Here is a 21,902-nt window from a genome sequence, read left to right as displayed (position 1 = left end):
TTATGTTGCACTTCCTAATGCTTCCACTAGATGTCAACCTTCTTTAGAACTTTGTTTGATGCTTCTACTGTGAGGGGGGGCTGAATGAGAGGGAAATGAGTCAGAGGTCTGGCAAAGTGCCTTGGTCTCGTGACGCGCGGTCATGAGAGAGTTACAGACAATGGAATTCTCTGGTTGGAACATTATTAAACTTTTATGATAAAAACATCCTAAAGATTGATTCTATATATCGTTTTATATGTTTATACGACCAGTAATATAACTTTTTGGAATTTTCATCCGATCTTTCCGCAGGAAGTTGCACGCGCGTTTCGATTTGTTTACCAAACGCTAACAAAAGGAGGTATATGGACATAAATGATGAACTTTATCGAACAAATCAAACATTTATTGTGGAACTGGGATTCCTGGGAGTGCATTCTGATTAAGATCATCAAAGGTAAGTGAATATTTATAATGCTATTTCTGACTAATGTTGACCGAGCAACATGGTGGATATTTCTTTGACTGGTTTAGGCTCTGAGCTCCGTACTCAGATTATTGCATGGTATGCTTTTTCCGTAAAGTAAAAAAAAAAAATCTGACACAGCGGTTGCATTAAGGAGAAGTTTATCTAATGTTCCATGCATAACACTTGTATTTTCATCAACATTTATAATGAGTATTTCTGTAAATTGATGTGGCTCTCTGCAAAATCACTGCATGTTTTGGAACTACTGAACATAACACGCCAATGTAAAATGAGATTTTGGGATATTAATATGCACTTTATCGAACAAAACACACATGTATTGTGTAACATGAAGTCCTGTGAGTGTCATCTGATGAAGATCATCAAAGGTTAGTGATACATTTTTATCTCTATTTGTGCTTTTTGTGACTCCTCTTTGGCTGGAAAATTTTTGAAATCAGACACTGTGGCTGGATTAACAAGACTTTTATCTTTAAAATGGTGCCTAATACTTGAATGTTTGAGAAATTTGATAATGAGATTTCTGTTGATTTGTATTTGGCGCCCTGCAATTTCATTGGCTGTTGGCGGCAGAACCCCGTTCCCATACAGGTTAAGACTCCATAATGTTTCATCATTAGATGCTACAGTCCTCCTTTAAGACCCCATAATGTTTCATCATTAGATGCTACAGTCCTCCTTTAAGACTCCATAATGTTTCATCATTAGATGCTACAGTCCTCCTTTAAGACTCCATAATGTTTCATCATTAGATGCTACAGTCCTCCTTTAAGACTCCATAATGTTTCATCATTAGATGCTACAGTCCTCCTTTAAGACTCCATCATGTTTAGAATGTGTTTGAAAGCGCTACTCTATCTATTCAACTAACTTTAATAACTAGGGTTAATACCTGCCTGGCGCCCCAACAAAATATTTCTTTACCCCCCTCTAACAATACCGCTACAGAATTAGCATAGTAGGCCATGTAATTTAAGGCAATCTGAAATATTTAGGACTAACTTATTCCTTGCCACCCATTCTGAAACTCACTGCAACTCTTTGTAAGTGTTGCTGCCATTTCAGTTTCCGTGGTAGCTGACGTGTACAGTGTTGAGTCATCCGCATACAGACACACACTGGCTTTACTCAAATGTCGTTGGCATGTCGTTGGTAAAGATTGAAAAAGGTAGGTGCCAAACAGCTGCCCCGGGGAATTCCTGATTCTACCTTGATTGTGTTGTACAGGCTTCCATTAAAGAACACTCTCTGTGTTCTGTTAGACAGGTAGCTCTGGGGGCGGCAGGTAGCCTAGTGGTTAGAGCGGTAGGCCAGTAACCAAAAGGTTGCTGGATCTTATCCCCGAGATGACATGGTAAAACTCTGTCGTTCTGCCCCTGAACAAGGCAGTCCTAGGCCGTCATTGAAAATAAGAATTTGTTCTTAACCGACTTGCCTAGTTAAATAAAGGTTCGCTTTTATTTTTTTACTCTTTATCCACAATATAGCAGGGGGTGTAAAGCCATACGTTTTTTCAGCAGCAGACTACGATCGATAATGTCAAAAGCCGCACTGAAGTCTAACAAAACAGCCTAAACAATATTTTTATCATCATCAATTTCTCTCAGCCAATCAGTCATTTTTAAGTGCTGTGTTTATTGAATGTCCTTCCCTATAAGCCTGATCACAGCTTTCCTCAGTATTAGTTCATTAATTAACAGTGTCTAGAGTTTAGTTTGCCTGTTCAACAGTCTTGTAAAGATATGGGGGTTGACTGGGACAGGCAATGTAATATCCATAATGTTTATAGGATAAGTTTTTGTAAAACAAGCACCTTACATTGGATCATCTTGAAATTTTCTCTCTAAAGCTAACTTTCATCAAGGTTTTATATGGTCTATTGGTTTCTCTCTTTTCATTGTCAGAATCCTTTTTCAGTGTTATGATATTCATGACATCCATATCCACCACTCTATCTTCCTGTCAACTAACATAACTCCACTGGTTGTCCTGGTAACAGATACCAGTGGGCAGATCTATTGTATTTGTTCAAACTAAACTACAGCACTTACTTCGATGAGTCAAATCTGATCCTTTCATCTCTTCTCCTCCTCTCACAGTTCCACTCAGCCCCGTTGTTTTCTTGAAGTCCACCAGCAGCACAGACAACCTCTTCATACCCAGCAGTAAGGTGCTACCAGGAGAGGCACGACACATGGACTCCGGGAGGGAGGAAGGGCTAGCGTTGTCCTGGTAACCATAAAGAGGGGACACAGACGCACATCATTATGGATGCTGATGTCACTGTTGTCATAAAGTGCTCTACAGAAACCCAGCCCAAGCCGATAAAGCAAGCTGTATGCTAGACCAGACCAAGCTGTACCATCTGGTGTTCTGATCTGGAGAGACTCTTCTCTGCCTCGTCAGCATCAGGATGTTGTTGAGGCTCCGCAGAGGATCCACCATAGTCATGTCTCTCTCCTGTGTGAATGAGAACATCAAACAGATGGTAAACTTATGATCTTCTATTGCAATCACAGATTCTTACAAGAGGCATGAATATGTCTAAAAAGAGCCTAAAATGGCCACTTTCATCTTGATTTCATAAAAAAATATTTGTGATGCAAATGTAAAAGGGTTGTTCCACAAAATGGGTTCCTTTTTATATTTTAAGTAGAACATATGCACCAATATTGAATTTTAAAAGACTGTTATACTAGATGAGGGGAACTTTAATGTCGACCACATGGAGAATTCAATACATCTAATTGAAAAGTCCCAAAAGTATATGAACCAATGGCAGATCGACCATTTAACATTCCTACAGTAAGAATGCTCATTAAAACCCCCACATTAGTTCAACAACTGCATAGTTTGTGTCCCTGTTTTTAAGACAGTACTCACTGGTGTCAATCGGATCTTCTGTCTCCTCCTTTTTCACTCTCAAAACGTCTTCCTCCTTCACGTTTATTAAGATAGCATCCTCTTCCTCTCTAAAATGTTCTTTCTCTTCTTTCACTATAACAGCCTCCTCTTCCTCCTTTTTCATTCTGAAATATTCTTTCTCCGTAAAGCAGACCTCCTCTTCATTAGCAAGGGAGGAGTAGTTCAGTGAGCTCATGGTCAGGGATGTTAGCTAGCTAGCATTAGCGACTAGCCTAGTGCTAACCTCAGTATCAATCTTTAACAAGTTTGCAAATTGAACAAGCACATTAGGTTAAAGTTCACCAGTAGATACGTCAACCGAAATTTGTATAAAACACTGAGATTTGCTAATGTACAATAACATGGTCCAAAGAATCAATCTTTTAGTTTTATTGTCAAGCAGGCTACCGAGGTGGTTGAAAGAGTTGGCGCTTTGTTGTTCCTGAAGAAGCGTCCCGTCCAGTCCATTATACGTCACGCAAGAATCATCACCTGAAAGACGCACATCGCCATCTGCTGGCTGGAGTGGGTAACGCAGTTTGGAAACAATAGGTACTCCACTTTTTGTGTTGGAAAGAACGTCATAATAATTTAACAATAAACTGATATATTTTCTCTTACGTCTTACAAATAATACTTTCCTGTACACAGACGTAGAAGCTTAATATGAATATGTGGATGATGAATAAATACTTCTACGAATAGGTAGTGTGTTAAAACACATTTGTGTTAATACTCTGTTCATTTTTCACATTCGTTTTTATTAGATGTGACCATACTTTTCCCTTAAAGCCACGCTCTATACGATACAAATCATACTGTAAGCAATAGAGCAAATGCAACAGAATCGGCTGAATGAATTCACCCCTGATGATGCGTAAACACAGTTCACTTTCACAACTGCCACGTTGTATTTCCTCTCACATCAATTCGCTCACCTTTTCCCTTCGCTTGTGGACGTCAATGCACAACACATCAGCTGTAGGTGACCAGGTGTTAAAACCTTTCCAAACCAAACCATTTCATATCTGCGACACACATCGTTGTCACCATATTAGCTCAAGTCAACACAGCTAATACAAGTAACTTGTTAGCAACCTGCTACAATCATGACAGAGCTCCTCTGTGGAGATGCTACATGTTTCATCATTAGATGCTACAGTCCTCCAACAATGGATGTCATATGAATCTTTACCACTTGGATCTGTAATAGGAGTAGTATTTTTCCTCGACTCACCTGTGTCACCGCACATTGACTCTGTTCCGGTACCTCCTGTATATACCCTCCACATTGACTCTGTTCCGGTACCTCCTGTATATAACCTCCACATTGACTCTGTTCCGGTACCTCCTGTATATACCCTCCACAATGACTCTGTACCGGTACCTCCTGTATATAGGCTCCACATTGACTCTGTACCGGTACCTCCTGTATATAGGCTCCACATTGACTCTGTACCGGTACCTCCTGTATATAGGCTCCACATTGACTCTGTACCGGTACCTCCTGTATATAGTCTCCACATTGACTCTGTACCGGTACCTCCTGTATATAGGCTCCACATTGACTCTGTACTGGTACCTCCTGTATATAGCCTCCACATTGACTCTGTACCGGTAATACCTTGTATACAGCCTCCACATTGACTCTGTACCGGTAATACCTTGTATATAGCCTCCACATTGACTCTGTACCGGTAATACCTTGTATACAGCCTCCACATTGACTCTGTACCGGTAATACCTTGTATATAGCCTCCACATTGACTCTGTACCGGTAATACCTTGTATACAGCCTCGCTGCTGTTATTTTACTGCTGCTCTTTAATATAAATTATTTGTATTTTCATACATAGCACTTATTTTTCTTAAAACGGCATTGTTGGTTAATTAAGGGCTTATAAACTGCATTGTTGGTTAATTAAGGGCTTATAAACTGCATTGTTGGTTAATTAAGGGCTTATAAACTGCATTGTTGGTTAATTAAGGGCTTGTCAGTAAGTATTTCACTGTAAGCATTTCACTTGTATTTTGATTTCATTCATACATTCTTACATTCATTTATTAATATAGAAAATATAAATGTTTCAATTTTTTAAATATATTGTTGAATATAATCTACTTTAAGGGTATATTAGTTCCAGGATCTCTGCTAGTGTTAAAGTTATGGGCAATTTAATACAGAGACATTAGCATAGTAGAACATGTAACTTAAGGTTACCTAACATAACCCCTGTTCTATGATATTATAAGCCTCGTTAGGGGCGGAGTCTAGGGAGATCCAATCAAACAACGTCTGTCAAGCAACAGCTAATAGCAGACGACTCCACTTCCTATATAGGGCCATAGTCTCTCCCGTCTTCACATCTAAGTACGTTTGTCTTCCATGTGTGAAAGGTAACCTGGTGAATATTATACAACCAGGGTTCTGTTAGGTAACCTGGTGAATATCATAGAATCAGGGTTCTGTTAGGTAACCTGGTGAATATCATAGAATCAGGGTTCTGTTAGGTAACCTGGTGAATATCATAGAACCAGGGTTCTGTTAGGTAACCTGGTGAATATCATAGAATCAGGGTTCTGTTAGGTAACCTGGTGAATATCATAGAATCAGGGTTCTGTTAGGTAACCTGGTGAATATTATAGAATCAGGGTTCTGTTAGGTAACCTGGTGAATATCATAGAACCAGGGTTCTGTTAGGTAACCTGGTGAATATCATAGAACCAGGGTTCTGTTAGGTAACCTTCCGTTCTATTTCAATGACTTGTTAGTCTCTCACTTTGGGGATATAGTCAACAACCATAGAGCTCATATACTCTCTGATGCCAAGTCTAGACAGGATCATCCCTCAGAGGTCCCCACTCTACTCACCGTATGTGTAGTGATGTCCAGTCAGTAGAACCTCATGAAGGTACATCACCACAACATGCTGCATTACAGATCTCTTGAACAGAGATGCCTTTGAACAAGGCCTATGATGTAGCCATACCTCTGGTGGATTGAGCCATCAAGCCCTCTGGAGGTGTCAGATCCTTGCTGCTATAGAACCTCATGAAGGTTCATCACCACAACATGCTGCATTACAGATCTCTTGAACAGAGATGCCTTTGAACAAGGCCTATGATGTAGCCATACCTCTGGTGGATTGAGCCATCAAGCCCTCCGGAGGTGTCAGATCCTTGCTACTATAGAACCTCATGAAGGTATATCACCACAACATGCTGCATTACAGATCTCTTGAACAAAGATGCCTTTGAACAAGGCCTATGATGTAGCCATACCTCTGGTGGATTGAGCCATCAAGCCCTCTGGAGGTGTCAGATCCTTGCTGCTATAGAACCTCATGAAGGTTCATCACCACAACATGCTGCATTACAGATCTCTTGAACAGAGATGCCTTTGAACAAGGCCTATGATGTAGCCATACCTCTGGTGGATTGAGCCATCAAGCCCTCTGGAGGTGTCAGATCCTTGCTACTATAGAACCTCATGAAGGTTCATCACCACAACATGCTGCATTACAGATCTCTTGAACAGAGATGCCTTTGAACAAGGCCTATGATGTAGCCATACCTCTGGTGGATTGAGCCATCAAGCCCTCTGGAGGTGTCAGATCCTTGCTGCTATAGAACCTCATGAAGGTACATCACCACAACATGCTGCATTACAGATCTCTTGAACAGAGATGCCTTTGAACAAGGCCTATGATGTAGCCATACCTCTGGTGGATTGAGCCATCAAGCCCTCTGGAGGTGTCAGATCCTTGCTGCTATAGAACCTCATGAAGGTTCATCACCACAACATGCTGCATTACAGATCTCTTGAACAGAGATGCCTTTGAACAAGGCCTATGATGTAGCCATACCTCTGGTGGATTGAGCCATCAAGCCCTCCGGAGGTGTCAGATCCTTGCTGCTATAGAACCTCATGAAGGTTCATCACCACAACATGCTGCATTACAGATCTCTTGAACAGAGATGCCTTTGAACAAGGCCTATGATGTAGCCATACCTCTGGTGGATTGAGCCATCAAGCCCTCCGGAGGTGTCAGATCCTTGCTGCTATAGAACCTCATGAAGGTTCATCACCACAACATGCTGCATTACAGATCTCTTGAACAGAGATGCCTTTGAACAAGGCCTATGATGTAGCCATACCTCTGGTGGATTGAGCCATCAAGCCCTCCGGAGGTGTCAGATCCTTGCTGCTATAGAACCTCATGAAGGTTCATCACCACAACATGCTGCATTACAGATCTCTTGAACAGAGATGCCTTTGAACAAGGCCTATGATGTAGCCATACCTCTGGTGGATTGAGCCATCAAGCCCTCTGGAGGTGTCAGATCCTTGCTGCTATAGAACCTCATGAAGGTTCATCACCACAACATGCTGCATTACAGATCTCTTGAACAGAGATGCCTTTGAACAAGGCCTATGATGTAGCCATACCTCTGGTGGATTGAGCCATCAAGCCCTCCGGAGGTGTCAGATCCTTGCTGCTATAGAACCTCATGAAGGTTCATCACCACAACATGCTGCATTACAGATCTCTTGAACAGAGATGCCTTTGAACAAGGCCTATGATGTAGCCATACCTCTGGTGGATTGAGCCATCAAGCCCTCTGGAGGTGTCAGATCCTTGCTGCTATAGAACCTCATGAAGGTTCATCACCACAACATGCTGCATTACAGATCTCTTGAACAGAGATGCCTTTGAACAAGGCCTATGATGTAGCCATACCTCTGGTGGATTGAGCCATCAAGCCCTCTGGAGGTGTCAGATCCTTGCTACTATAGAACCTCATGAAGGTTCATCACCACAACATGCTGCATTACAGATCTCTTGAACAGAGATGCCTTTGAACAAGGCCTATGATGTAGCCATACCTCTGGTGGATTGAGCCATCAAGCCCTCTGGAGGTGTCAGATCCTTGCTGCTATAGAACCTCATGAAGGTATTTTTTTATTTGTATTTATTTAACCTTTTTTTTAACCAGGTAGGCCAGTTGAGAATATGTTCTCATTTACAACTGCGTCCTGGCCAAGATAAAGCAAAGCAGTGCGACAAAAACAACAACACAGAGTTACACGTAAACAAATGTACAGTCAATAACACAATAGAAAAATCTATGTACAGTGTGTGCAAATGTAGAAGAGTAGGGAGGTAAGGCAATAAATAGGCCATAGAGGCGAAATAATTAATTTAGCATTAACACTGGAGTGATAGATGTGCAGACGATGATGTGCAAGTAGAGATACTGGGGTGTAAAAGAGCAAGAGGATAAATAACAATATGCAGATGAGGTAGTTGGGTGTGCTATTTACAGATTGGCTGTGTACAGGTACAGTGATCGGTGAGCTGCTCTGACAGCTGAAGCTTAAAGTTAGAGAGGGAGATATAAGACTCCAGCTTCAGTGATTTTTGCAATTAGTTCCAGTCATTGGCAGCAGAGAACTGGAAGGAAAGGCAGCCAAAGGAAGTGTTGGCTTTGGGGATGACCAGTGAAATATACCTGCTGGAGCGTGTGCTATGGGTGGGTGTTGCTTTGGTAGCCAGTGAGCTGAGATAAGGCGGGGCTTTACCTAGCAAAGGCTTATAGATGACCTGGAGCCAGTGGGTTTGGCGACACATATGTAGGGTAGTATATGGGGCTTTGGTGACAAAACGGATGGCACTGTGATAGACTACATCCAGTTTGCTTAGTAGGGTGTTGGAGGCTATTTTGTAAATGACATCGCCGAGGTCAAAGATCGGTAGGATAGTCAGTTTTACGAGGGTATGTTTGGCAGCACGAGTGAAGCAGGCTTTGTTGTGAAGCCGATTCTAGATTTAATTTTGGATTGGAGATGCTTAATGTGAGACTGGAAGGAGAGTTTACAGTCTAACCAGACACCTAGGTATTTGTAGTCGTCCACATATTCTAAATCAGAACCGTCCAGAATAGTGATGCTAGTCGGGCGGGTGGGTGCGGGCAGCAATTGGTTGAAGAGCATGCATTGGACATGGGAAGATATATTGGATGGCAAGGGTTGCTACACTTGGGAGGAGATCCTGGCGGGAAGGGATCGCCTTCCATGGGAACAGGTGGAGGCAGCGAGGAGAGCAGAGGCAGCCGGAGAGAGGAGCCGGCGATATGAGGGAACACGGTTGGCAAGGAAGCCCGGGAGTCAGCCCCAAAAATTGATTGGGGGGGCTCACAGGAGTATGGCTGCGCCAGGTAGGAGACCTGTGCAAACTCCCTGTGCAAACTCCCTGTGCTTACCGGGGGGCTAGTGAGACCGGGCAGGCACCGTGTTATGCTTTGGAGCGCACGGTGTCCCCAGTGCGGGTGCATAGCCCGGTGCGGTACATTCCAGCTCCGCGTATCGGCCGGGCTAGAGTGAGCGTCGAGCCAAGTGCCATGAAGCCGGCTCTACGTATCTGGTCCCCATTGCGTCTCCTTGGGCCGGCTTACATGGCACCAGCCTTGCGCACGGTGTCTCCAGTTCGCCTGCATAGCCCAGTGCGGGCTATTCCACCTCGCCGCACTGGCAGGGCGACCGGGACCATTCAACCGGGTAAGGTTGGGCAGGCTCGGTGCTCAAGAGCTCCAGTGCGCCTGCACGGTCCGGTCTATCCAGTACCACCTCCACACACCAGCCCTCCGGTGGCAGCTCCCCGCACCAGGCTTCCTGTGCGTGTCCTCGGCCCAGTACCACCAGTGCCAGCACCACGCATCAGGTCTACAGTGCGCCTCGCCTCTCCAGCGCTGCCGGAGCCTTCCTCCTCCCTTGCGCTGCCAGAGCCTCCCGCCTGTTCAGCGCTGCCGGAGCCTTTCTCCTCTCCTGCGCTGCCGGAGACTCCCGCCTGTTCAGCGCTGCCAGAGCCTTCCTCCTCTACAGCGCTGCTGGAGTCTCCTGCCTGTTCAGCGCAGCCAGAGCTGCCAGTCTGCATGGAGCAGCCTGAGCTGCCAGTCTGCATGGAGCAGCCTGAGCTGTCAGTCTGCAAGGAGCTGCCAGAGCTGCCAGTCTGCATGGAGCTGCCAGAGCTGCCAGTCTGCAAGAAGCCACCAGAGCTGCCAGTCTGCAAGAAGCCGCCAGAGCTGCCAGTCTGCAAGAAGCCGCCAGAGCTGCCAGTCTGCAAGAAGCAGCCAGAGCCACCAGTCAGCATGGAGCAGCCAGAGCCGCCAGTCAGCATGGAGCAGCCAGATCCGTCAGTCTGCCAGGATCTGCCAGTCAGCCAGACTCTTCCAGATCTGCCAGTCAGCCAGACTCTTCCAGATCTGCCAGTCAGCCAGACTCTTCCAGAGACGTCAGTCTGCCAGGATCCGCCAGTCAGCCAGACTCTTCCAGATCCGCCAGTCAACCAGACTCTTCCAGATCCGCCAGTCAACCAGACTCTTCCAGATCCGCCAGTGAGCCAGGATCTGCCAGAACCGCTAGCCAGCCAGGATCTGCCGGATCCAACTACCTGCCTGAGCTTCCTCTCAGTGCTGAGCTTCCTCTCAGTGCTGGGCTTCCTCTCAGTGCTGGGCTTCCTCTCAGTGCTGGGCTTCCCCTCAGTGCTGGGCTTCCCCTCAGTGCTGAGCTTCCCCTCAGTCCCGAGCTTCCCCTCAGTCCCGAGCTTCCCCTCAGTCCCGAGCTGCCCCTCAGTCCCGAGCTGCCCCTCAGCCCCGAGCTGCCCCTCAGTCCCGAGCTGCCCCTCAGTCCCGAGCTGCCCCTCAGTCCCGAGCTGCCCCTCAGTCCAGTGGGGTTCTGGGTGAGGACTACTAGGCCATGGTCGGTGGCGAGGGTGGACTATCCTAGGACGCGAGGAAGAGGGATTAAGACATTGATAGAGTGGGGTCCACATCCCGCGCCGGAGCCGCCACCATGGACAGACGCCCACCCGGACCCTCCCTATTGTTTTGATGTGCGTCCGGGAGTCCGCACCTTAAGGGGGGGGGGGGTTCTGTCACGCCCTGGTCGTAATATATTGTGTTTATATTCATTTATTTGGTCAGGCCAGGGTGTGGCATGGGTTTTTGTATGTGGTGTGTTGGTATTGGGATTGTAGCTTAGTGAGGGGTTCTAGTTAAGTCTATGGCTGTCTGAAGTGGTTCTCAATCAGAGGCAGGTGTTTATCGTTGTCTCTGATTGGGAACCATATTTAGGCAGCCATATTCTTTGAGTGTTTCGTGGGTGATTGTCCTTAGTGTCCTGATGTTCCTGTCTCTGTGTTTGCACCAGATAGGACTGAATTTAGTTTTATTGCATTTAAAAGCAGTTGGAGGCCACAGAAGAAGTGTTGTATGGCATTGAAAATCATTTGGAGGTTTGTTAACAGTGTGCAAAGAAGGGCCAGATGTATACCGATTGGTGTCGTCTGAGTAGAGGTGGATCACAGAGTCACCAGCAGCAAGAGGGTTACATTGATATATACAGAGAAAAGAGTCAGCCCGAGAATTGAACCCTGTGGCACCCCCATAGAGACTGCCAGAGGTCCGGACAACAGGCCCTTCGATTTGACACACTGAACTCTATCTGAGAAGCAGTTGGTGAACCAGGCTAGGCAATCATTTGAGAAGCCAAGGCTAGTCAGTCTGCCGATAAGAATGCGGTGATTGACAGAGTCGAAAGCCTTGGCCAGGTTGATAAAGACGGCTGCACAGTACTGTCTTTTATTGATGGCCGATATTATATCGTTTAGGACCTGGAGCGTGGCTGAGGTGCACCCATGACCAGCTCGGAAACCAGATTGCATAGTGGAGAAGGTACGGTGGGATTCGAACTGGTCGGTGATCGTTTGTTAACTTGGCTTTTGAAGATTTTAGAAATGTCGGGCAGGATGGATATAGGTCTATAACAGTTTGGGTCTAGAGTGTCTCCCCCTTTGAAGAGGGGGTTGACCGAAGCAGCTTTCCAATCATTGGGGATCTCAGACGATACGAAAGAGAGGTTGAACAGGCTAGTAATAGGGATTGGAAGAATTTCGGCAGATAATATTTAGAAAGACAGGGTCCAGATTGTCTAGCCCTGCTGATTTGTAGGGATCCAGATTTGTAGGGATCCAAAAAATCTAATGTATGTACCAACGACAGATTGACAATTAAACAATTTATACAGTACTGAACAACATATTCAAGTGTAGAACTTCAGTAGAATGCCCCTTTAAAACCCCACATTAGTTCAACAACAGTTTGTGCCCTTGTTTAAGACAGTACTCACTGGTGTTAATCTGATATTCTGTATCCTCCTCCTTCACTCCCAAAACGTCTTCCTCCTTCACCTTTGAGACAGCATCCTCTTCCTCTCGAAAAGGTTATTTCACGATAATAGCCACCTCTTCCATTCTGAAAGGTTCTTTCTTGTCTTTCACTGTAACACCCTATGGGAAAGGGAGAAGGAGGAAGGGGGGTTGGATCCCCACCCCACTGGGTAGCACAGAGCAACACTTTAAGGGGCATTGCATTCATAATGGCGCTAACTAGGAAAACTCTCCCGCTGTTCTTAGAGCCTGTCTGCACGTTCAAACTAAAACAATGTAACTAATAATGGTGTGAAAAATGCCCCTTAGATATTAATTCGGAGGGCAGATATTATTCAATATTAAAGCAGTAGACCTCTCATTAAAGGCGTCAGTCAAAAGTTATACTTAAATCCAAACAGGATTTAACAAAAAATGATATGAAAAGCGCACATTTGTAAATCCCAAACTCTAAAAGCAATTGGAAAGGTAGATACAAATGATTTGTGACGTGGTCAAAATAAAGAATGTAACCAAGATGCTGTGTTTTTGTTTACAGTAGTGATGGACAGCTGGTGGCATTTTCAAAACAGGTTTTCAAACACTTGTAGCCCAATTAGCAGGACAATAGACTCTTTATATCCCGGCTACTGTAGGTGTGAACATCCCCCTACCTGCAATGTATTCCATGCTTAAGTGCTCTTAAGTGTTACATTTCTAACTCAAAACAGCAGTACAGTATCTTTATGCTTTCTTTAACAATGATACAAATACTCTTTCAAAATGCAGATGTTTATTTAGTTATGGATCCATAACAAATTACTATGGGAATAAATATCACTGAATGACAGAAATATTGGAACAAAGTTGTCTAATGAAGGTAAACAAATTGTTGCTAAATGGAAAACACTCTTTCAAAACACACACGGTCATGTCGTACAGCGCCATTATGGCTATTAGCAAGAAGCTGGACAATAGACTTGCCTAGAAGGAGGATAGGGGGAGAATTCTATCATCAAATGTATTTCTTGGCTGTATCACAACCGGCCGTGATTGGTCGAAATTTCAGTTTAATCCACCAGAAAAGACCAAACAAATAATATAGCAAAATGTATTATTATGTATCACATCTGACTGTGATTGGGAGTCCCACAGGGCGGAGCACAACTGGCCCAGCGTTTCTCTCCCTCTAAAAACAAAAATACATGTTTTGGCCTTCATAAATATTATTTTGGCCTTTATTCAGATTACAATCACTCACTTTTGTTTTTTGAAAATGAAATAACCTCCAAAATAGCGTTATATCCTATCAAGTTGATGGCACAGTCATATAGCCGGGCATCTACATATAGCTGAGTGACTCACTTATTCATGGCTTTGGATCAAAATAAATAAGTACCAACATTCTTTCTGATAGTCTTTAATAAAGAAATGTTTGGTTATCCTGACCTGGACACCACGTACAGTATTTTAATAGCCCATTATGTGCTATTATCAGGACAATATACCTTCACCAACACCTCTCTGATGCAGGTTCGATACCCGCGCCGTCCGTCACTGGGAGACCAATGCGGCGGCTTTTGGTTTTAATTTAGAATCCTCTATATGTAATTATTGGTGGAGAGTCAGGTCATATTTTTCAATTTACTGACATGAGTCTCACTAGTGTTGAGTAATGTGCTGTTTAAAGGGGTGGAGGTCTTATTTATTTAAAGAGCATATTGAAGCTAGAAGCAATAGGATTAGAACCAATAGGATTTGAAGCAAAAGCCTCCAACTATTTGATCACTGTTTCGCGCTGCTCTGAGACAAGCATGGGGACTGGTCTTGATAAATGAATTAGATTGTTTACTCCGTTTGGGTATTGGTTAGACTACAATTATACAATTATGGTGTAGAAATGTTATGTTCTTAGTGTAACCTTTATTTAACTAGGCAAGTCAGTTAAGAACAAATTCTTATTTACAAGGACAGCCTACTCCTTCCTCCCCGTCTGGGAATTGAACCTCGTTCTCCGGTGTGCCAGCACGACACGGGGATTCTTTAGCTAAATAGCCCAGTACTGTAGCCTACTCCAGACCGTCACATTGTACAGGGCCATATTTTCCATCCTGACGGAAACCCAGAGGGTTTTTAGTTTTCTTTGTAATATAAACACCATAATATGAACTTCTTGGGATAGGGGGCAGCATTTTCATTTTTGGATGAATAGAGTGAAAAGAGTGCCCAGAGTGAACTGCCTCCTACTTAGTCCCAGATGCTAATATATGCATATTATTATTAGTATTGGATAGAAAACACTCTGATGTTTCTAAAACTGTTTGAGTGAGTATAACAGAACTCATATGGCAGGCAAAAACCTAAGAAAAATCCAACCAGGAAGTGGGAAATCTGATCATGTTTGTGCGGACTATGGGTTATTTTGCACTTCCTAAGGCTTCCACTAGATGTCAACCGCCTTTAGAATGTTGTTTCAGGCTTCTCATGTGAAGCCGGATGAGAGCTGTTTGACTAAGGGGTCTGGCAGCAGCCTCGTTCTCAGTCACGCGCATTCACATGAGAGGTATCTCTCGTTCCATTGCTTTTCTACAGACAATGGAATTCTCCGGTTGGAACATTATTGAACATTTATGATAAAAACATCCTAAAGATTGATTCTGTACTTAGTTTGACAAGTTTCTTCGACCTGTAATATAACTTTTTGAACTTTTCGTCCGACTGGATTTGTTAACCAAACGCCCCAAGAAAAGAAGCTATTTGGACATAAATGGACATAAATGATGGACATTATCAAACAAAACAAGCATTTATTGTGGAACTGATCATCAAAGGTAAGTGAATATTTATAATGCTATTTATGACTAATGTTGACTACCCAACATGGCGGATATTTCTCTGGCTGGTTTGGGCTCTGAGCGCCGTTCTCAGATTATGCTTTTTCCGTCAAGTTTTTTTGAAATCTGACACAGCGGTTGCATTAAGAAGAAGTGTATCTAAAGTTCCATGCATAACACTTGTATTTTCATCAACATTTATAATGAGTATTACTGTGAATTTATGTGTCTCTCTGCACAATCACCGCATTTTGGAACTACTGAATGTCAAATTAGATTTTTTTTTATAAATATGAACTTTATCAAACAAAACATACATATATTGTGTAACATAAAGTCCTATGAGTGTCATCTGATGAAAATCATCAAAGGTTAGTGATTCATTTTTATCTCTATCTGTGCTTTTTGTGGCTCCTCTCTTTGGCTGGAAAAATGGCTGGGTTTTTCTGTGAGTTGGTGGCGACCTAACATAATCGTTTGTGGAGCTTTCGCTGTAAAGCATTTTTTAAATCAGACACTGTGGCTGGATTAAAGATGCCCTCTGGTGGTCAAACTAGCACTTACTAGCATTATTGGTGACAGTGGTTGACACGTAAATTACATGCCATAGAATTCTGTGGCACCATGCAAGCTGTGTTGCAGTACGCTGCAACTTTTAAAGGACGAACCACTGTACTCCATATTCAATTCATGTTTTCTAATAAAAACACACAAATATATTTTTTTGTATACATTGTACAATTTAAATTCATATGGTATAAACAAGAAAACACCTTCTCAGTCAACAATTAAAGACACTGGGAGCACTGTGTATGTTCTCTGATGCATTTTAAGAAGTCAAGGAGAAGTAATTATTCTCTCCTGTGTGAATTCTCACGTGCTTTTTCAGCTTTCCCGAATGGTTAAAACGCTTTCCACACTGGGAGCAGTGGTAAGGCTTCTCTCCTGTGTGTATTCGCTCATGAGCTTTCAGGGTTCCTACTTGGCCAAAACTCTTTCCACACTGGGAGCAGTGGTAAGGCTTCTCCCCTGTGTGTAGTCGCTGGTGAACTTTCAGGGTTCCTAAGTGACTAAAACTATTTCCACACTGGGAGCAGTGGTAAGGCTTCTCCCCTGTGTGGATTCTCACATGAATTTTAAGTGACTGTGAAGAGTAATAGGTCTTCCCACAGTCTGAGCATTTGTAAGGCTTCTCCCCTGTGTGCAGTCTCATGTGCTCTTTTAGGTTTCCTGAATAGTTAAAACTCTTTCCACACTGGGAGCAGTGGTAAGGCTTCTCCCCTGTGTGTATTCGCTCATGAGCTTTCATGTTTCCAAAGTGACTAAAACTCTTTCCACATAGGGAGCAGAGGTAAGGCTTCTCCCCTGTGTGAATTCTCATATGACTTTTAAGTGAGTGTGATGAGTAATATATCTTCCCACAGTCTGAGCATTTGTAAGGCTTCTCCCCTGTGTGTATACGCTCATGAGCTTTGAGGGTGAGTAACCGCTTAAAACTTTTCTCACATTGGGAGCAATGGAAAGGCTTCTCCACTGTGTGTATACGCTCATGAGCTTTGAGGGCGTCTAACCGCTTAAAACTATTCTCACACTGGGAGCAATGGAAAGGCTTCTCCCCTGTGTGTATACGCTCATGAGCTTTGAGGGTGTCTAACCGCTTAAAACTCTTCTCACACTGAGAGCAATGGAAAGGCTTCTCCCCTGTGTGAATTCTCACGTGACTTTTAAGTGAGTGTGATGAGTAAAATGCCATCCCACAGTCTGAGCATTTGTAAGGCTTCTCCCCTGTGTGTATACACTCATGAGCTTTGAGGGTGTCTAACCGCTTAAAACTCTTCTCACACTGGGAGCAATGGAAAGGCTTCTCCCCTGTGTGTATACGCTCATGAGCTTTGAGGGTGTCTAACCGCTTAAAACTCTTCCCACACTGGGAGCAAAGGAAGGGCTTCTGCCCTGTGTGTATTCCCTCATGTATCTTCAGGCTTCCTGACTTGGTAAAACTCTTTCCAATCTGGGAGCAGAGGTGTTGACTTGCTGGTTTGGACGTCTTTGGTTCGTTCAAGTTTGGTTTTCCTCCTGCCAAAGACAGAGTAGAATGAAATCTCCACATGATAAAACTGCCTTGCTATGAACTTTAAACCAAATCAGATCCCTCAATAACCTGAGGCCAGCTTTCAAACATTTCATCATTTAAAACCATTTTTGTGTGATTTTAAAACAAATGTTGTAATTACTGTTTACAATACTTATTTGTATTTCTGTTTTACTAGTCAGAACACAAAACACTAGACAGTCCTATGACACTCAAGACACAGACATCGCTAGATTCCTATCAAGCAGGTGGTTCTAAATATATAACCTTCATAGCTGTATGATACAGGATGTGACCTACACACTTCCTTAAACATATAATAAGTAATTTAAAGTGGAAGTCCAAAACTTGTTTTTACGTCGAAGACACAAAGCACATCAGTAACATCTCCCCGTTGTTGAAAGGGTTCGACACATGCTGTTTAAATGGCCCAATTTCTAATTTAGACGTTCACACATTTTGACTATCATTAATTTCATGATATTTTGGGTAAAGTAAAAAAAGAATGTGAAATATTTGGGGTAGATGTTACAAAAAATATAAATATGTAAAGTGTTGGTCCCATGTTTCATGAGCTGAAATATCCCAGAATTCTTCCATACGCACTAAAGCTTATTTCTCTCAAATTCGGTGCAAAATGTGTTTATATCCCTGTTAGTTAAAATTTCTCCTTTGCCAAGATAATCCATTTACCTGACAGGTGTGGCCTAATGTTGAACACTTTTTAGGTTACTCTATGATTCCATAAGTGTTATTTCATAGATTTGATATCTTCACTATTATTCTACAATGTAGAAAATAGTAAAAATAAAGAAAAACCCTTGAATGAGTAGTTGTGTCCTAACTGTTGACTGGTAGTGTATATGGTCGATTCCGTGGGAAAGTCAACCTGAACATGTGTAACGGAGGTGAGAACGTGCCGTAAACTCACTCCACAGCTTGAAACATCACAGATGGAGCTGTCCAACTGGTACCTTTTAAACTCACTCCACAGCTTGAAATGTCACAGATGGAGCTGTCCAACTGGTACCTTTTAAACTCACTCCACAGCTTGAAACATCACAGATGGAGCTGTCCAACTGGTACCTTTTAAACTCACTCCACAGCTTGAAACGTCACAGATGGAGCTGTCCAACTGGTACCTTTTGTATCGCTCCATCGGTTCATTGTCAAGGAGAGTGGTCACATGTGATGAGAAGCAGAGGATCACTAGTTTGAGTCCAGTATGGGGACAGTGGAGGAAACTAAACTGTAAGCAACACACCGATGTCAATAAAGTTAAGTCATCAAAACTAGTTTTTCAACCACTCCACAAATGTCTTATTTCACTTATAATTCACTGTATCACAACTCCAGTGGGTCAGGAGTTTACATACACTAAGTTGACTGTGCCTTTAAACAGCTTGGAAAATTCCCCAAAATTAATATGTTATGGCTTTAGAAGCTTCTGATAGGCTAATTGACATCAATTGAGCCAACTGGAGGTGTACCTGTGGATGTATTTCAAAGGCTGACCTTCAAACTCAGTGCCTCTTTGCTTGACATCATGGGAAAATCAAAAGAAATCAGCCAAGACATCAGAAAAAAAATGTAGACCTCTACAAGTCTGGTTCATCCTTGGGAGCAATTTCCAAACGCCTGAAGGTACCACGTTTATCTGTACAAACAATAGTACGCAAGTATAAACACCATGGCACCACGCAGCCTTCATACCGCTCAGGAAGGAGATGCATTCTGTCTCCTAGAGATGAAACGTTTGACCCAAGTTAAATCATTTAAAAGGCAATGCTACCAAATACGAATTGAGTGTATGTAAACTTCTGACCCACTGGGAATGTGATGAAAGAAATAAAAGCGGAAATAAATCTCTCTACTATTATTCTGACATTTCACATTCTTAAAATAAAATGGTGAACTAACCTAAAACAGGGAAATGTTACTATGATTAAATGTCAGGAGTTGTGAAATTGAGTATAAATGTATTTGGCTAAGGTGTATGTAAACGTCCGACTACAACTGTACATTTGCATGTTTAACACGTTCTGTAGATCAGACGTTAATGAAGCAATGCAGAACACATTGAAGTGTCTGGAGTTTTGTCTGCCGCTTCAAAAGTCTTGTAAAGATGGGTGGGGGGGGGGGGGGGGGGGGGGGTTGACTGGGACAGGCAATGTAACATCCATAATGTTGTTAAGACACGTTTTGTAAAATTTGCACCTTACATCAGATCATCTTGAGACTTTCCGTCTAAAGCTAACTTTTTATATGGTCTATTGGTTCCTCTCTAAAGCTAACTTTCATCAAGATTTTATATGGTCTATTGGTTCCTCTCTAAAGCTAACTTTCATCAAGGTTTTATATGGTCTATTGGTTCCTCTCTAAAGCTAACTTTCATCAAGGTTTTATATGGTCTATTGGTTCCTCTCTAAAGCTAACTTTCATCAAGGTTTTATATGGTCTATTGGTTCCTCTCTAAAGCTAACTTTCATCAAGGTTTTATATGGTCTATTGGTTCCTCTCTAAAGCTAACTTTCATCAAGGTTTTATATGGTCTATTGGTTCCTCTCTAAAGCTAACTTTCATCAAGATTTTATATGGTCTATTGGTTCCTCTCTAAAGCTAACTTTCATCAAGGTTTTATATGGTCTATTGGTTCCTCTCTAAAGCTAACTTTCATCAAGGTTTTATATGGTCTGTTGGTTTCTCTCTTTTCATTGGCAGAATCCTTTTTCAGTGTTATGATATTCATAACATCCATATCCACCAGTCTAGCTTCCTGTCAACTAACAGAACTCTGCTGGTTGTCCTGGTAACAGATACCAGTCTATCTTCTTGTCAACTAACAGAACTCTGCTGGTTGTCCTGGTAACAGATACCAGTGGGCAGATCTTTTGTATTTGTTCAAACTACAGCACTTACTTTGATGAGTTAAATCTGATCCTTTCTTCTCTTCTCCTCCTCTCAAAGTTCCACTCAGCCCTGTTGTTTTCCTGCAGTCCACCAGCAGCACAGACAACCTCTTCCTACCCAGCAGTAAGTTGCTACCGGGAGAGGCACGCAACGGGGACTCCGGGAGGTAGGAAGGGCTAGCGTTGTCCTGGTAACCATAAAGAGGGGACACAGACACATATCATTATGGATGCTGATATCACTGTTGTCATAAAGTGTTTTACAGAAACCCAGCCTAGACCCCGATAGAGCAAGCTGTATGCTAGACCAGACCAAGCTGTATGCTAGACCAGACCAAGCTGTATGCTAGACCAGACCAAGCTGTATGCTAGACCAGACCAAGCTGTATGCTAGACCAGACCAAGCTGTATGCTAGACCAGACCAAGCTGTATGCTAGACCAGACCAAGCTGTATGCTAGACCAGACCAAGCTGTATGCTAGACCAGATCAAGCTGTACCATCTGGTGTTCTGATCTGGAGAGACTCTTCTCTGCCTCGTCAGCATCAGGATGCTGTTGAGGCTCCCCAGAGGATCCAGGATAGTCATGTCTCTCTCCTGTGTGGACGAGAACATGAAACCGATTGTAAACTTATGATCTTCTATTGCAATCACAGAGTCTTACAAGAGGCATTAATATGTCTAAATAGGGCCTAAAATGGCCACTTTCATCATGATTTCCGAAAATATTGTTTGTGATGCAAATGTAAAAGGCTCGTTCCACAAATTGGTTGGCTTTTGCGTCCCATTGATCTTTAAGTAGAAAATAATTTTAAAAGGCTGTTATATTAGATGAGGTGCAATGTAGACCACAATGTAGACCACAATGTAGACCACAATGTAGACCACAATGTAGACCACAATGTAGACCACAATGTAGACCACAATGTCGACCACAATGTAGACCACAATGTAGACCACAATGTAGACCACAATGTCGACCACAATGTCGACCACAATGTCGACCACAATGTAGACCACAATGTAGACCACAATGTAGACCACAATGTCGACCACAATGTAGACCACAATGTAGACCACAATGTCGACCACAATGTCGACCACAATGTCGACCACAATGTAGACCACAATGTAGACCACAATGTAGACCACAATGTCGACCACAATGTAGACCACAATGTAGACCACAATGTAGACCACAATGTAGACCACAATGTCGACCACAATGTCGACCACAATGTAGACCACAATGTAGACCACAATGTAGACCACAATGTAGACCACAATGTAGACCACAATGTAGACCACAATGTCGACCACAATGTAGACCACAATGTAGACCACAATGTAGACCACAATGTCGACCACAATGTAGACCACAATGTCGACCACAATGTCGACCACATGGAGAATTCAATACATCTAAATCAAAGTACCAAATGCAGATTTTACATTTAACAATTTATAGAGTACGAAACTTATTCA

General features: G+C 43.0%; 1 protein-coding gene and 1 pseudogene across 1 annotated transcript; both read right to left on the bottom strand.

The window, feature by feature from the left end:
* LOC116372022 (zinc finger protein 271-like) overlaps nucleotides 1-21,902 on the bottom strand; it is a 100,181-nt pseudogene that overhangs the window by 16,498 nt on the left and 61,781 nt on the right.
* Nucleotides 13,367-20,967, bottom strand: LOC116372018 (zinc finger protein OZF-like). The gene is made up of 3 exons (XM_031821086.1): nucleotides 20,917-20,967; nucleotides 20,428-20,605; nucleotides 13,367-17,492 (listed from the first exon to the last, which is right to left on the bottom strand). Exons 1-3 carry the CDS (start codon nucleotides 20,917-20,919, stop codon nucleotides 16,246-16,248), a joined length of 1,428 nt encoding a protein of 475 aa, XP_031676946.1. The 5' UTR covers nucleotides 20,920-20,967; the 3' UTR covers nucleotides 13,367-16,245.

The sequence above is a fragment of the Oncorhynchus kisutch genome, unplaced genomic scaffold (genome assembly GCF_002021735.2).
Source record: "Oncorhynchus kisutch isolate 150728-3 unplaced genomic scaffold, Okis_V2 scaffold3840, whole genome shotgun sequence".
NCBI lineage: Eukaryota > Metazoa > Chordata > Actinopteri > Salmoniformes > Salmonidae > Oncorhynchus > Oncorhynchus kisutch.
Note: the sequence above shows the minus strand (reverse complement) of the source record. Positions and strands in the feature narration are given on the sequence as shown.